This window comes from Calonectris borealis, chromosome 5 (genome assembly GCF_964195595.1).
Source record: "Calonectris borealis chromosome 5, bCalBor7.hap1.2, whole genome shotgun sequence".
Classification (NCBI taxonomy): domain Eukaryota; kingdom Metazoa; phylum Chordata; class Aves; order Procellariiformes; family Procellariidae; genus Calonectris; species Calonectris borealis.
Window position 1 is genome coordinate 36917838 of NC_134316.1, and position 13824 is coordinate 36931661.

At 36.8% G+C, this 13824-nt stretch overlaps 1 protein-coding gene across 5 annotated transcripts in view; it reads right to left on the reverse strand.

Moving 5' to 3' along the window:
* Positions 1-13816, reverse strand: part of FSIP1 (fibrous sheath interacting protein 1) — an 85736-nt gene extending 71920 nt beyond the window's left edge. For 3 of the 5 annotated variants that reach the window (XM_075151809.1, XM_075151806.1, XM_075151805.1), the window contains exons 1-8: positions 13667-13816; positions 11977-12108; positions 10424-10613; positions 9421-9519; positions 7891-8063; positions 6871-6955; positions 3601-3699; positions 513-613 (exon numbers count right to left, since the gene is read on the reverse strand). In XM_075151809.1, coding sequence (XP_075007910.1) covers positions 513-613; positions 3601-3699; positions 6871-6955; positions 7891-8063; positions 9421-9519; positions 10424-10613; positions 11977-12102 — 873 coding nt within the window. In that variant the 5' untranslated portion in view covers positions 12103-12108; positions 13667-13816. Of the gene's footprint in view, positions 1-512; positions 614-3600; positions 3700-6870; positions 6956-7890; positions 8064-9420; positions 9520-10423; positions 10614-11976; positions 12109-13461; positions 13549-13666 lie in introns of those variants that run through there. The other 2 variants (XM_075151808.1, XM_075151807.1) reach the window with 2 other exon arrangements.
* Between the last annotated feature and the right edge of the window lie 8 nt (positions 13817-13824).

The window sequence follows — 13824 nt, forward strand, 5'->3', positions numbered from 1 at the left end:
GGGCGCAGATATTTTTCGTTGGATGAAAAAAATCATTATAGCTACTAGGTCTTCACAGAAAAAAAAGCATGAAAATCAAGGTATCTGTTTTCTGACAGAAAGAAGTCTTCTGTAAATAAGGGTCCCATGCAGGCTATACATGAATAACCTGCATACCTATTCCTTACATCTTCCTTTAACTCAACAGTAAATACATTTAAAGAAAGTCTTAGGAAGTATTTGCCCTCAAAACAAGCTATGTCCAGGCACAAACAGAACAATTCAGTTTCCAGTAATCTTTAGCAAATACACAGAAGCAGTATTATCCCCACCAATATGAGAATCCAAGATGAGAACTATCTTATACAGTACTCTGCCACAAACAACAATTTTTAACAGCAAGATTTTTTTCCTTTATGCCTAGTTAGCTGTTAATGTTCCTGATAAAGGAACCCAACTGTGTCCAGAAGTACTTACATACTATTTTTTAGTTAACATTTAACAAAATGTTGATTTTATGCTTTAACGCTTACCTCAATGTTCTTTTTAATGAAATCCTGATTGTTTTTACTTTTGCTATGCGTTTTTTCTGCTTGATTAAGAAATTCATTTGTTTCTATTTCACTTGGAGAATCTGAAATTTGAGGAAGAAAAGTTGCTAAGTTATGATCATTCCTTTTCTGATTCGATGAGAACTATAATAACAGCAATCCCATTTAAATCTTTAACAAACATATAAAGTGGATAGACAAACTTTTGTTTTCATTATTTATATCAACTATATTGCTATATTTAAAACATAACTATTGTAAAAATCTAATCTCATTTTTAAGCTTTTATTATATGAGATCATTCAATGTTAGGAAGGCTAAAATACTTTTGGATTTCTGACCTCAAAAATACTAAACATGGTGGCTTTAAAAGCCACGGCATTCCTTCGAACCCTATCATTGTTTCAGTTTTATCATCAGTACAAAACCAGACAATAATTTTTCTGAAAACCACAGAACTATTTGGAGACATATCAAGTACATTTTTTAAAATAAAACAGCTGAAGAACAGATGATATAGTTGATATTATTATAACACGGCTTATAAAACAAATTTTGTTTAAAAATAAAACTCATCGTAGAGCTCTACAGCTATAAAACAAAGAGCCACATGATATTCTGACAACATCACATGTACTTTTTTTCAACAATGGGTTTCTATCCATCATACAAAAATGGGCACATATTCCGTTTTTCAAAGACTTTTACCAGTTTTAAAACAGCAATTCCTTTATGAACAGCAAATATTTATCACGTTAAATAACAAGTCTAAGCAAATACAACCAACTTCTAAGTATAAAAAAATACTTCAAAAGTAGGCATGGTACTTTTGGCTTTTCTGGAAAGTAGAGATTTGAAAAATGGGTGGGCTATTTGCCTATGAAAAAAATGAATTTAATATGTTAGATAATAGAAGATAGGCTATGGAAGTTTACTTGGAAGTAACACTATTTTCAGAGAGAGTAGACTGAAAGCAAACTCCCAAAGATATGAAATAAATTCCGTGCATCCTTTTACACACTATGGACAAAAAACTGTGCAACATTCTCACCAATCAGACTTACTCTCAAATTGCAAGTAAACCTTAAAGGACTGAGGTGTTGGAACTGACCAAGAAAACCCTGTCACAGTTCAAATACACAACTTTTTACTGAAAGCATCCCAAACTATCTTTAACATTACCAGGTAACATCTTGAATCTATCAAGGAACTGGGTCATATAAGAATTTACCAGTCAATATAAACATGACAAGTTTTATCCTGAAATGAGCAAAACACCAACATAACATGCAACATATATGAAACATTACTTTTAAGCCACATTTTTCTCTAACTGTAGAATAAGCGTTTTTGAGAGGGAGCCATCATACAGAACGTCTCAGAACACTGAAGTAAAGAAGGGACAGACATGGATCACTGGGACAAGGAATACACTGAAGATTGCCATGGGTAAGAGACACTACAGCTCAACAGATTTTGCATACAAGTTTTGGTAGATTTGGTACAAATTTCAAAGATTTGGTACAAATCCTGATAAGACTGCTAAAGTAATATTATAAAACTAATACATACATTCTTCCTCACAAGTTAAGCTCCACTTGTTCAGGGTTTGCCTTTATGACAACTGTTACAGAAATTCAAAAGCAACCAAAACAGTCTTAGCTATTCAGAAACCATATCAAAAGCCTCCAGCAGAAATAGTAAAAGTCATTTAAGTAATTTATTGCTCATAAGTTGTAAGTGTGTTCCCAAACTAAAAGAATGTAGAACATTTCAAAATAGTGCAAGCAAAGCAACTCCCAACCATGCCTGTAACTGGAGCTTTCGAAGTCACTGCTGTCCTGAATACTGGTAATGAAACCTGCCATTGCTATTCAAGGACACTCCAGCACAACTGAGAAAGTGTGAAGGTGGACGCATGAGGGTCAAGCTTCATTTTAAGGGAGGAATGAAGACACATGGTAGGAAGACAGAGAAATCAAAAGCACAGCACTGTTCCAACCCAGTATGAAGAAACATTTAGGAACAGAAAGTTGAGGTCACATACTGGTGGACTAAGACAAGTGATAAAATGATCAGGGACCTGAGCTCCAGGTTTGAAAAGTTAAAACATGCAGTCACATTCCAAAAAGTGCAGAGATTCTGCTGCCATCAATAGTCCAACCTTGAGGAACACCCGTTTATTATATCCTTGTCATCTTAGGCAGTCACCAGGAAGATAGATTCTACCTGTTTACATAGAATGGTAGATGACAAAGAAATAAACAATTGCAGCTGATAGCAAAGGCAGCTGAAGCTATTCTTCTTATGTCACAACACATGTGAGAAGTTATTCAACCACACAAATTTAAATTTCAAATAGGGAAAGAACAGAGGCACAAAAGCACAATTCCATTTATTTTGAAGTGTTGGACAAACTACACTACTGTCAGCATTTGATAGCTCTATTCAGTGCACATAAACAAGTGATGTCTAAAAGCACAGATGTTTGATTTTTGCCAGAAAGTACTTAATCTGTAAAAGCAACGCAGCCTTTACAATAATCAGCACAACAAAATATAAAATGAGTTGTCTGAAGATTTAGGTTTGTCACAACATCCATACAATTTCTCCTGAAAACAAAAAAATTACAGAACAGTTGAAACTGTATACAGCACCACTCCTCATTTTTAGATGGTTTCTTGAATATAAGCCTATTATTGAAAGTTACAGTACCTTAGAATAACAGCAAAGATAAGTTTTTAAAGAATTTCCATGAAGAACCAGTGATATGTTTTACAATGAATCAGTTACACACCTCAGCATTTTGCAATGAAAGAAAAAAGTTTTATAAACCTGAAAGTAAAAATTTTCTTAGCATGTTGAGTAAAATGTTTTAGATAAATCACAAACAAAATTATTCTTTTTTATCATTTGTAAAAAAATAAGAACTGTTGCCATTCCACTAAGCAACCTTACTTTTTCTGATTTCGTCTGCCTAGCCACAAAGGCCAAGTCTTCATTACCCGCTCATTGTACATGTTGTTTTGCCATATCTAGAAATACAAACTATACAATTAATAAAGTTTACCGTGATTACGTTGGATTTTATGGCAATCATAGTCTTCTGGATTAATTTGTGTGTGAAATACTGAAGTACATATTTCATCTTCTTTAGCATGGGAGGGATCTGCAAAGAATTTTTTCAGTAAAATTTAATTGAAATGTATTTAAAGAAGATACAGTTTCATGCACATCATACTATAAGATCTCACACATGAAAGTTAAAGACATTTACTTGAATAAATTACATCACCACCATATTTCTCAAGAAATAAAGAAGGGGGAAAAGTGTAAGGTGTGTCTCATGAATAATTATGCTGTTTCATATGGCTGTGGTTTTGTTTCTAACAACTACTGCCCATACAAGACAAATAATTACAGTCTAGAAGATACAGCCCAAGGCCCTGAAGTTCAAAAGCCTCTGCAGACGCCATGTGGCAAGTCATCTAGAAGTTTAAATGAGAATAAAGTATCTAGATTTTCACAGCTGGTGTCTGCCTGTGCATGAATTATTAGACTTCCAAGTGGCTTAGGTCAAGAGTATAGTCTAGAAAAAAAATGTTAAAACACCCTAGCATGCAAGTGTTGTTACAGTTACTCAAAAAAATTCGGTCATGGTACTAACATGTATCAACTGGAAGTATAAGTTAGAGCATTAACTTGCAGTCTATACTCTTGGCACTTATGGAAAAGGACTCGTATTGCAGAGAACCATATATATCACATATGAAAAATATGTTTTTCATGATGAAAAAAACAACCAACATCCTGTAATAATGAAGTTTTATGGACTCAACTGAAAGTATGACTTTGTTACACAGAGGGGAATGAATTTAAGGCCGTTTAATTAAATCCTGATTTACATTTCTGCCATGAGCGTGTCAGAGGTCTTTTTGTGCCTGAGAGGCTGGGACACATAAGTTATTCATGATTTTGTACGCAGAACTTGTGTTTGATGTCACAGCCACATTAAAAGCTATAATTAAATAGCTCCCCTATATGATTTACTTTATAAAGCTCTTTATCAAATTCAAGCTCTGAAAAGCAAAATATATGAATTGCGTTCCATTTCAGTATCAATCGAGGCAGCTATTGGGGCACTCATTTAAATAAATAAGTAAATAAAACCTGAAAAGGCACTAGCATATCACAGAAAATTCAAGATAAAGATCAAGCTGGAGGAAAAATATAAATCTAAACTATGCAGTTTTGCCAGTACGGTACACCAGAACCCATATGATGCACATGATCTCTACAGCAAGGAATTACCTTTGAAATAAAAGAGGAATTGAAGTATGGAGTTCATTAACAACCATATAGGCTTGCTTACCTACTGGTTTTTTACTATTTCCTGACATCTACTGGAGACTTTTTAAATATCACCCATATCAAATTCTGTGTTCTTCCCTTAATAACCCAAACTTTAGCATAGAAATAAAAGCAGGTTACCTTGTAATAGTAAGTTTTGTTGAAATGTTTTAACCACACATTGCTACCATTATTATGCATGAACGTCCAACATTCAAGCTCAGATTTTTGCTCAGCAATAATCATTCAGACCTCAAATCCTTGTTCTCTCCCCAGCAAGAAAAAAGACAGGATGCACCACAATTCTGTTTCCTTTCAATCAAGAAACGCTTTCAACCAAGGTATAAAGATGAAGGACAGGATGCAAAATGTGCATATGATTGACAAATCTCTGAGAACTCCAGCACTGAGACAGAGTATTCAAACAGCAAATTTTTTAAAACCACTCTCAAGCAGTTTTGACATGGTACACTCTCGACATACTCAGTCTGGTTTTGTTCCCCCTGCCCCTCCCAATAAAGACATTGTGAGCAGAATGCCTACGGTTTGTTCCAATGTCTCCGCCAGTAAGACTCTAGCCACAGAAAGAAACAGGAGAACATTCTAAAATACCCAATACTTTCTTTTTCCAGGTCCCTGCCAGCATGCACATCCTCTGTGCGTTCTTGAGGAAAAATACCAATACTTCAGAATGTGCTTCAACCACTTGCTTTAGAACTCCAACAGAATTGTGTCCTTCTGACTCAGTAAAGAAAACATTTCTAAACAGTTTTTAAACTTTTCTTTCTCTATTCTACCTATAGTTTTACATTATCGGTATTCACTGTAATTTTGATCGTAGTCAGTCTTTTTTTGTTATGTATCACATTCCACATTTCTCTGTATCATTAACTGTTTGTTTACCTTTCCTGTTAAAGAACTCAATCCTTCCTTAGTAATTTGTATACTTTTAATAGAATTTGGTGTTTTAAATGCTACTTAAGATGGAAGTGATTTTTACTAAAAGACTAAAATGCAAACTGTTTATTCTTATCAGTGTGTTCATTTCCACTTTGAATATTTTTGTCTTCATTGTCATATCATGATGAAACTCAGAAATTATCTTAACAGACTTCCTGGTCTTTTCTTCCTGACAATAGTCTGCTAGCACATCTTTAACATAGTTTCACTTTTTAAAATTGCCATCTATCCTAAACTTTCTTCCCTAGAATTCTCAGAAAAAAAGCTGATTAAAAAAAACTAAGTTCATGTTTCATATTCACGCCTTTTCCTTAGAATCACACTCTATATTATTTGATGATCCCTTTTACTCAAATTCTCTCTCACGTTCAGAATCTTAAAGTCTTTTAGAAATGGATTAAATGTAACATAATCAGTATCAAATTTAATGTAAATGATCCATACTCCCTTTTGGACCATGTTCCAAGACCTGGGCTGCGCATGCATCTTCCTGTATGGTTTTCCAACGTATAACTCAGTAGTTAGTATCATAATTTGGTCCCATTCTTTTGGTTCTTCTGTTAACAATTCCTAAAAAGACTTAGGATTCCCCTCCCTCTAGATCTGTCATATTATGAGATCCTTACCATGGCATTGCCATTGCTTCCTTCTCACTCACCCTCACAATCCCACATGAAAATTTTCTCCAAGATACATGTGTGGCAGGGCCCACATCCCTAGAGCTTCTATGTTTTTAGGCCTAATATTTTTTAACTGCCTGCTCCTGGATTTCTACCCTTCTAGAGTAGCCAGTTCTTTGAAAAAATACAGTTTCTATAAATAAAATTAAAGTACAACTTCTACAATTGTGATAATAAAAAAATTATTTCAGTTACTTTTTCAAATATTCCCTTGATGTACTTTTACATGCAAATATTATTTTATTGTAAAGGTTTGAAAGCTTTATTTTTATAGTATCCAACAAAAATATGAATACTAATCAAAATACAGGATAATTATATCAGGGTATTTACTTCTCTTTCTTACTTACCAGCTGTATCCTGCCATGATGAGATCAAAGCTAAAAAAAATTTTGTGTTTTCTATCTCCTCATGGCTTCCAGTGGTATTGATAGACTATTCAAAAGAAATAAAGCATAAATATACAGATAGATGCATATATTTATTTTAAAGTAAATACTTTAAAGCAAAATATGTTGTCTGCTTATCAAGTCTAATGAACTTCAGACCCTATTAAAACTTCCTTGTTCTGCGGCAACATTTACTTATCGCTTTGTTTTCTTCTTGAGGCTATCTGAACATCTCCTGAAGTTATGATAAAGGCATGGTGGAACTTTAAAGCCTCTGTTAAATATTGTCTTTTACATGGAGACACATTTCACAAGGCAAAGAAGTTCTCTATTGTATATCTGGCTCTCAATCCATAATCCATTGAAATTATGAGATGCAGTCAAACCAACCGCAATCATGTCTTTTTAGCAACTGACATTTGTATTCATGTAAATTATACAATACTTAACCTCAGAGGAAATGCTAAATCTCATGTTTCAAGGCTTAAAGTGACATTCAACTGCTAGAGACCAGGATAAGAATAATGTGAAGGAATTTGTGCTGTAGCGTCCTTGTGCCTTCTTCAGAGGGCATCTCTAATTTCTTCAATAGACAGTACTGAAATAGATGGGCCTAAGAACGGTCACACTAGAGCAGAATAAATGCTTTTAGGTCTGGATTCACAGACATTACCTCTTGTCACGCCTTATCATACCTGCAAGTAGCGAGCTCAAGCATAAGACTGTGCTAGTAAACCATACCTAGACAACTTATATTTGGCTGTTGATCATACCAATTTTTAAGGACCATGGCCTTCTTTCAAAGCCTGCCTAGCAAATATATATTAAAACCTATTCAAAGTTACTTTTTAAGATCAATTTCTTCACTTTAATCAGCCAACTGTGAGTTACTTAATAAAACAATGCATCTGAAATATGATAATTCCGCAAGACACTACTCTAAGATATCCTATTTAGAAAATAAGTTAGAATACTTCTAACCTGAAGTTCTTCCCAGAGCTTTGCCCTCATTTCTTTCCCTTGTTTTTTAATTGCTCTCTCCTTAAAATGTTTTTTTGCCAGTATTGCGTCAAGTTTATTCATTTTCTTCATAGCTGCTTGAATCTGAGGATCTGCATCTGTTTCTTCAGAATCTTCCAAGTTGGAAGAGTTTGCTGTAGAATATATTTAAAATTAATGTTAGCTTGAAGCATTTCAACTTTAAAAAAACTCTAAAAAGCAGTACAAGTGATTTGATAACAACCATAGACAAGAGTACAATTATTCTCAAACATATATATCATGTTCATTTCTAAACCTGTTTGTAGCAGGGGAAAATAGAAAAGTCTTTGTAACAGAACGCTGACTCAAACTCTTAGCTGTAGCAGTTGGATATGGGGGTGTCGAGGAGGAAGAGCCCCCTCATTTTGGGCAAGTGATTTGATTCAAATTTATAATGGCAGAGTGACAACATCTCCACAGTATCAGCAAAAATCACAGACAAATAAGCTTAAAAATCAAAAATAATTTCTTCAGGCTGACTAGTAGAACACATGTTGAAATGTCATTCATTAAAATGAATAATTCTGGGGTTAAGAGACACTCTGTAATATCTCTACTTTTAAATGTTATAGAAGTTTCAGTCTTGACTTACACCTCAGCCAAACCAGAGTCTGATACTGGTTCCAGAAAAATGTTGTTTTGAAAAATAGAAATGGTGAAACATTATGGAAACTACCATTAAAATCGATTTCTGTATTGTCTCTTTTTTCCCTAAACATGCAGATTACAATTCCTGATCACTTTTAGCTTTTCCCCTTCCTATAGCATCCTCATGTTCTGCCCTCTTTTCTGGTCAAACTTAGCTTCCATAGCAAGAGTAGAGGAAACACTTGTGCACTGTCCCTATCCCACAGACTTCCAAGTTTTAGAGTCCTGCAATACTTTTCATTTGCTAATCTTTTAAGGTCAAATGCTTTGCACATCCACTGATCCCAAGCATTTACTGTGATGCATTAGTCTACTTTGTGACACAAAAAGAAATGAGTGATTCAACAAGCGGAGAGCTATAAAAATCCAACTGAGCTCCAGGGAAGCCCCAAGGAGAGAAGATAAAAAAAGAGGACTTATTTCAACTGGCCTGAACCCAGCAGATGGATTTGGACCTAAAACTACTGAATGAAGCTTTGAAGTTGAGTTCTATCCAATTTCTGTTCTGAAGAAATGAATATTATGTTAGATGACCAGCACCGCTGCACTAGATAGAATCACCACTGGATTCTGCCTTATTACATTGACCTAATCTATGTAAAACTCAAATGCTATCCTATCATTAAAGAAAGTGAATATCCTGTAATAAAATAATCTTTAAATAATTAATCCAACACCTCTTGAATATCACAATGCATATACATTTTCAACTTGTAATATTTCTTTATAACTATGTAATATATACACACTCTCCTAGAAGCATTAACAAGGAAAAAAAAGGTTTTATTGCACTGTTCACTTTATACACCTGAAAAGTAATACCTGCTTTTGCATTACTTAGTTTTCTTTGGGAAGGTTCACAGAATTTCAAAGTCTGTGTTTCAGTGCTATCATCTCCAGAATCTGAATTAGAGATACATCCTGGAAAACACAGGAGAACGTCTTTCACAATAAAATAGATGTGAAATAAACTTTTAAAGATACTGTTTGAAATGTTAACAATTAAGAGACCAAAATACATTTTTGTCAGTTAGAGGTCCCCACAAAGCCTCTGCAGTGGATTACCATTTAAAAAATGATATGTACTAGTACACCAGGACTCATGTTAAACACAGGAGCAGGAATCAAGGGATTTCTTTTGACCTCAATTCTGTCCTGAAATCTGCCTGAACTTGAAGAAGGTATCCAAATTTCCTGCTTCACATACTGGCCTTTGATTCTCTATTTTTAAATAGTCAGAAGTTCTAGAAAGTTAATTTATTATCATTTATAGCATGCCAAAACAATGCCATCTGAAGCACTTCTACAAGTGCTTTCATCAAAAAGAGATCTTGCATGTTCATATTTAAAGTATGTTACTAGTATTAGCATTGTTCAATTGTTAAATACTATAACTTGCAACAATAATTTCCAATTTTTTGGACTGGTGGACCATTATTAGGATACAAAGTTTCTAACAAATTATCATGATCCCTCTGAGAAGTTTGATAAAAACACCTTACTGAAAACACTTTCTAACATGGTTCCATGGAACACATGCAGATGGTCTCTCCTGATCTTTTAGGCCATCACCAAGGTGCAGGTCACAGCTTAGATGCCACGAGACATACCCTGTGTTCTCACTGCCATTACCACTATATTTCCTTCAAAGATGGATTCAAAATAGTGAAGAGAAGTAAAGGTATGAATTTTGACACCTCCTTCTCGTCTAGAATTTTACCTGTTTGCATCCTTTTTTCCCTCCACCAATAGAATTTTACCCAAAATACACACACATGATATTTGGTCTAGCCACAACACAAGAAAGCGTTAGTCATTCCCACACCTGGCAACTCACTGGGATTCAGTATATACTTCTGAAGAAAAAAGGTCATACTCTTCACTGCGGTTTGCTGATCTGTTCTTATTTCTTTGACATCAGATTTCTCTCTGCCATCACCTTTGTATTCTTCTGGACAGCAGTCTTCTAGACTGCATCTTTGATGACTACCAGCCAAACTGACACGTGAATCAACCTATGAAATGCAAATTACTACCATAAAAACAGAAATCTTTGGGGGGGAAGAAAAAGATAATCACAATAAACACATCCTATCACAAAGACTAACAACGATTCTATACAAGACTGCAGAGTACTTCTTAAACAAAAGAACCATTTTCGGATCTGATACAGAGTTCTGTTTCTTAGATATCACATTGATTCTTAAGCTCATCATTCCACAGACCGCCAGATTTGGGACTGCCAGGCTAGGAAATTATTCCAAAGGTTTATGCCATTTCTGCCACAGCAGAAGGTACAGCCAACAAGTTAAGAGTCTCTGTGTACAACAGCCTCATCCATTTCCTGACACTTGTGGGTGCTCTGCACCCGGTAGCATCCCAATTTCTTGCTCATACTGTTGAGTTTTTTATAGTCTTTGAAGGGCTGAAAAGCTTATGCTTAATTCATCAGTCTCAAGAGATTGCAATTTTCATGCAATAGCTTATGCTGTTTAGGTCAGAACTTGGATTCAGAGTTATCTGATGTTAACCTTAATACCTGACTGTGAATCTATAAAAGAAATATTTTAATACTTTGGTGAAGCATCTACGTATGATCCCATTCTACAGACAGGTGAACAGAGGTACAATACAATTGGACTAATTTAACTAAATCAATCTAAATCTCTAATTCTCAAGTCCCAGTTCCTACATCCCAACAATCATATCACATATCCCATTCCCAAAATTAAGTGAATCCCTGATACTAATTTTCTCAGAGGGTAGACGAACACCTACTTCTGATGGACTCTGATGAATCCCTGGAGTTGACATACTTCTTGGAATACCATGAATTTTTTTTTAAACTTGATTCAACATATCCTGAGAAAGCCTTGTAGTCAAAAATTCAACTTGTGAGGATTGCTCAAATGCTTTCTTTTAATAAGCAAAAGAATTTTTATTCCAACTTAAATTTAAAAGTACAAATGGGATGGAAGTGAAATTATGCACATACTGGCTCATGCATCAACAGTCTATAGCTGTGTATCTACACATTATTGACAGAATTTAAAATGTTTTTTCCTTAAAATAGAATTTATTTAATAATCTGATTAAATATAAAGAGGAAGACAACCAAGTTTTCCAGGTTGTAGTGCTGAATAGCCCTTTTTGTGGCAAATATAGAAGTAACACATATTCAGAAAAATGAAATTAAACATCATTCCATGCATGCATAAGGAGCAATCCACATTCATGAACTTTCACCTAACCTCTTAGCCCACCTGCAGAGCCCAGAACTCTATATGAAGCTAAAAAGGCAGAATCTTATTTCTTTGGCGTTCTACTAAGAAGAATTAGGCATAGAGTTTCTAACCCACTGAAGGTGAAAAGAATTACCTTTGGCATACGTGGCTCTGGTGTTAATAACTCCATAGATGTACTTAAAGATCTACAATTAGGATAAGCCCTTGAGCTAGATGCAGGCCTTGAAATTTTATCCAAGCTCCCTCGTGCAATATCCATTGTGACCTAAAATTGGGAAAAACCCAAAAACAACCTTCCAAACTATCAGTTTCATAATAAAGCAACACAACCCCAGTAATATTTCAGATGTAGTAGATGTAGATGTAGTTCCAAATCCTTTCTAGCAATTCAATGTTGAGAGGTCTTTCCAGTATAGACTAGCTTGCCACTCAGGTATACACTTGTTAATATATGTACAAATATATATTTATATCATCAAGCCAACCAAAGTATTCAGATGTGCTTACTGTCAAAGAAACTTCAAATGGATTAAATCTTAAAAGTAATCTCACAACAAAGGAAATGTCATGGCTTTTTTTTTTAACTTGGGACTGGCAAACTTAGCATCAACAAAAGAATGAGGGTATTTTGTAGACATCTTGAACATATCAAATAAAGCAGCCAAAAGCTTTACATATTCAGTAGTTCCAAACGGCGGGAGTTCCCAAATCCAAACGATCACATTGCCAGTTCCAATTCAATTTTGAGTTTAAACAATAGAAATGCATAGTTCCCTGCAAAAACTGCATGAATTCACAGGAATTATATATCTGAGTATGTGACATGCACTGGCAATTTTCAGAAGGCCCAAGTGAATACAATTTTTTATTTCAGTACAAGAAACAGGACAAACCGAGTCACGTACACAGGTCCATAGCATCAGCACACAGTATAAAGAAGTGGGCAGAGAAGAAAAAGAGAAATTTATGTTCGTTCATTCATTTCAACTCGTGAACCTCAGGCTCATTCGCTGAAGAGGCCCCTTCACAGCGCCTACGCCTTGCAGCCAGGACTGACGCAGCTACAGGGAGGCCCGTGGAGGCGGCGGCTCCGGGCGATGCTCTGCAACCGGCTCCGAACCGCCGCCGCCCCGCGCCCGCTCACAGAACTGCCCGCCGGGACCAGCCTGGAAACCCACCGAGCCTTGGACGGGTTCTGGCCACCTCCGGGCCTCTGCCAACGGCGGGCGCTCCACAGCGTCCGAAGACTTTTTACGCGCTTCTTTCATTTTCGCGGGGCGGGTGGAAAAGCGAGTGCAAAAGACCCAAAATAACATAAACGAAGAAGCCAAAGATAAGCAACAGTGGGAGCCAAAGGATTCCGGAACAAAAACCCAAACATACAAACAAACTAAAAGCAATCTCACGAGAGGTTTCAACAGACAGAGGGGAAGACCTTTCCCGCGCTCGCAAGAGGAGCCGCAGGCGCTGCCCTGACGGGACTGCTGCCCGGCAGAGCCGCAGTTCCGACAGCCCAGCCTGACAGAGGGCGGGCGGGCGGAGCTCTCCCCGCTCGGGAGCGCCTGTGGCCGGCACCCCCGGCAGGGCCCGGCACCCCCGGTGGCCGCCCCGTCCTTACCGCGGGAGGGCGGCAGCGCGGAGGCCAGCGGCGGCGAGTGGCGCCTCAGCGGCCGCCGCTGCCGTGCCCATGACGACCAACTCATGCACCTCTCGCGATAACGGCAGGAGTCTGCCTTAAATTGGGGCGGTACCATCGTCGGGACGGGGGTGGAGGTGTTGTTGTTAGCCAGTTCCCAGGGATGCAAATATAATCGAGCCCTCACCTGCTCACGAAGCCTGAGCCACCAGACAACCCCACTGAAGCCTGTCTTCTCTGTCCTGATAGAGAGAAATGCTGTATGGAGACCGTCCTTCTCCTCCCCTGCCCCCCGCAGATAGTTGGGCTGTGCCGGGCCCGTTGCCGGGGCGGGGCGTCCGTGTC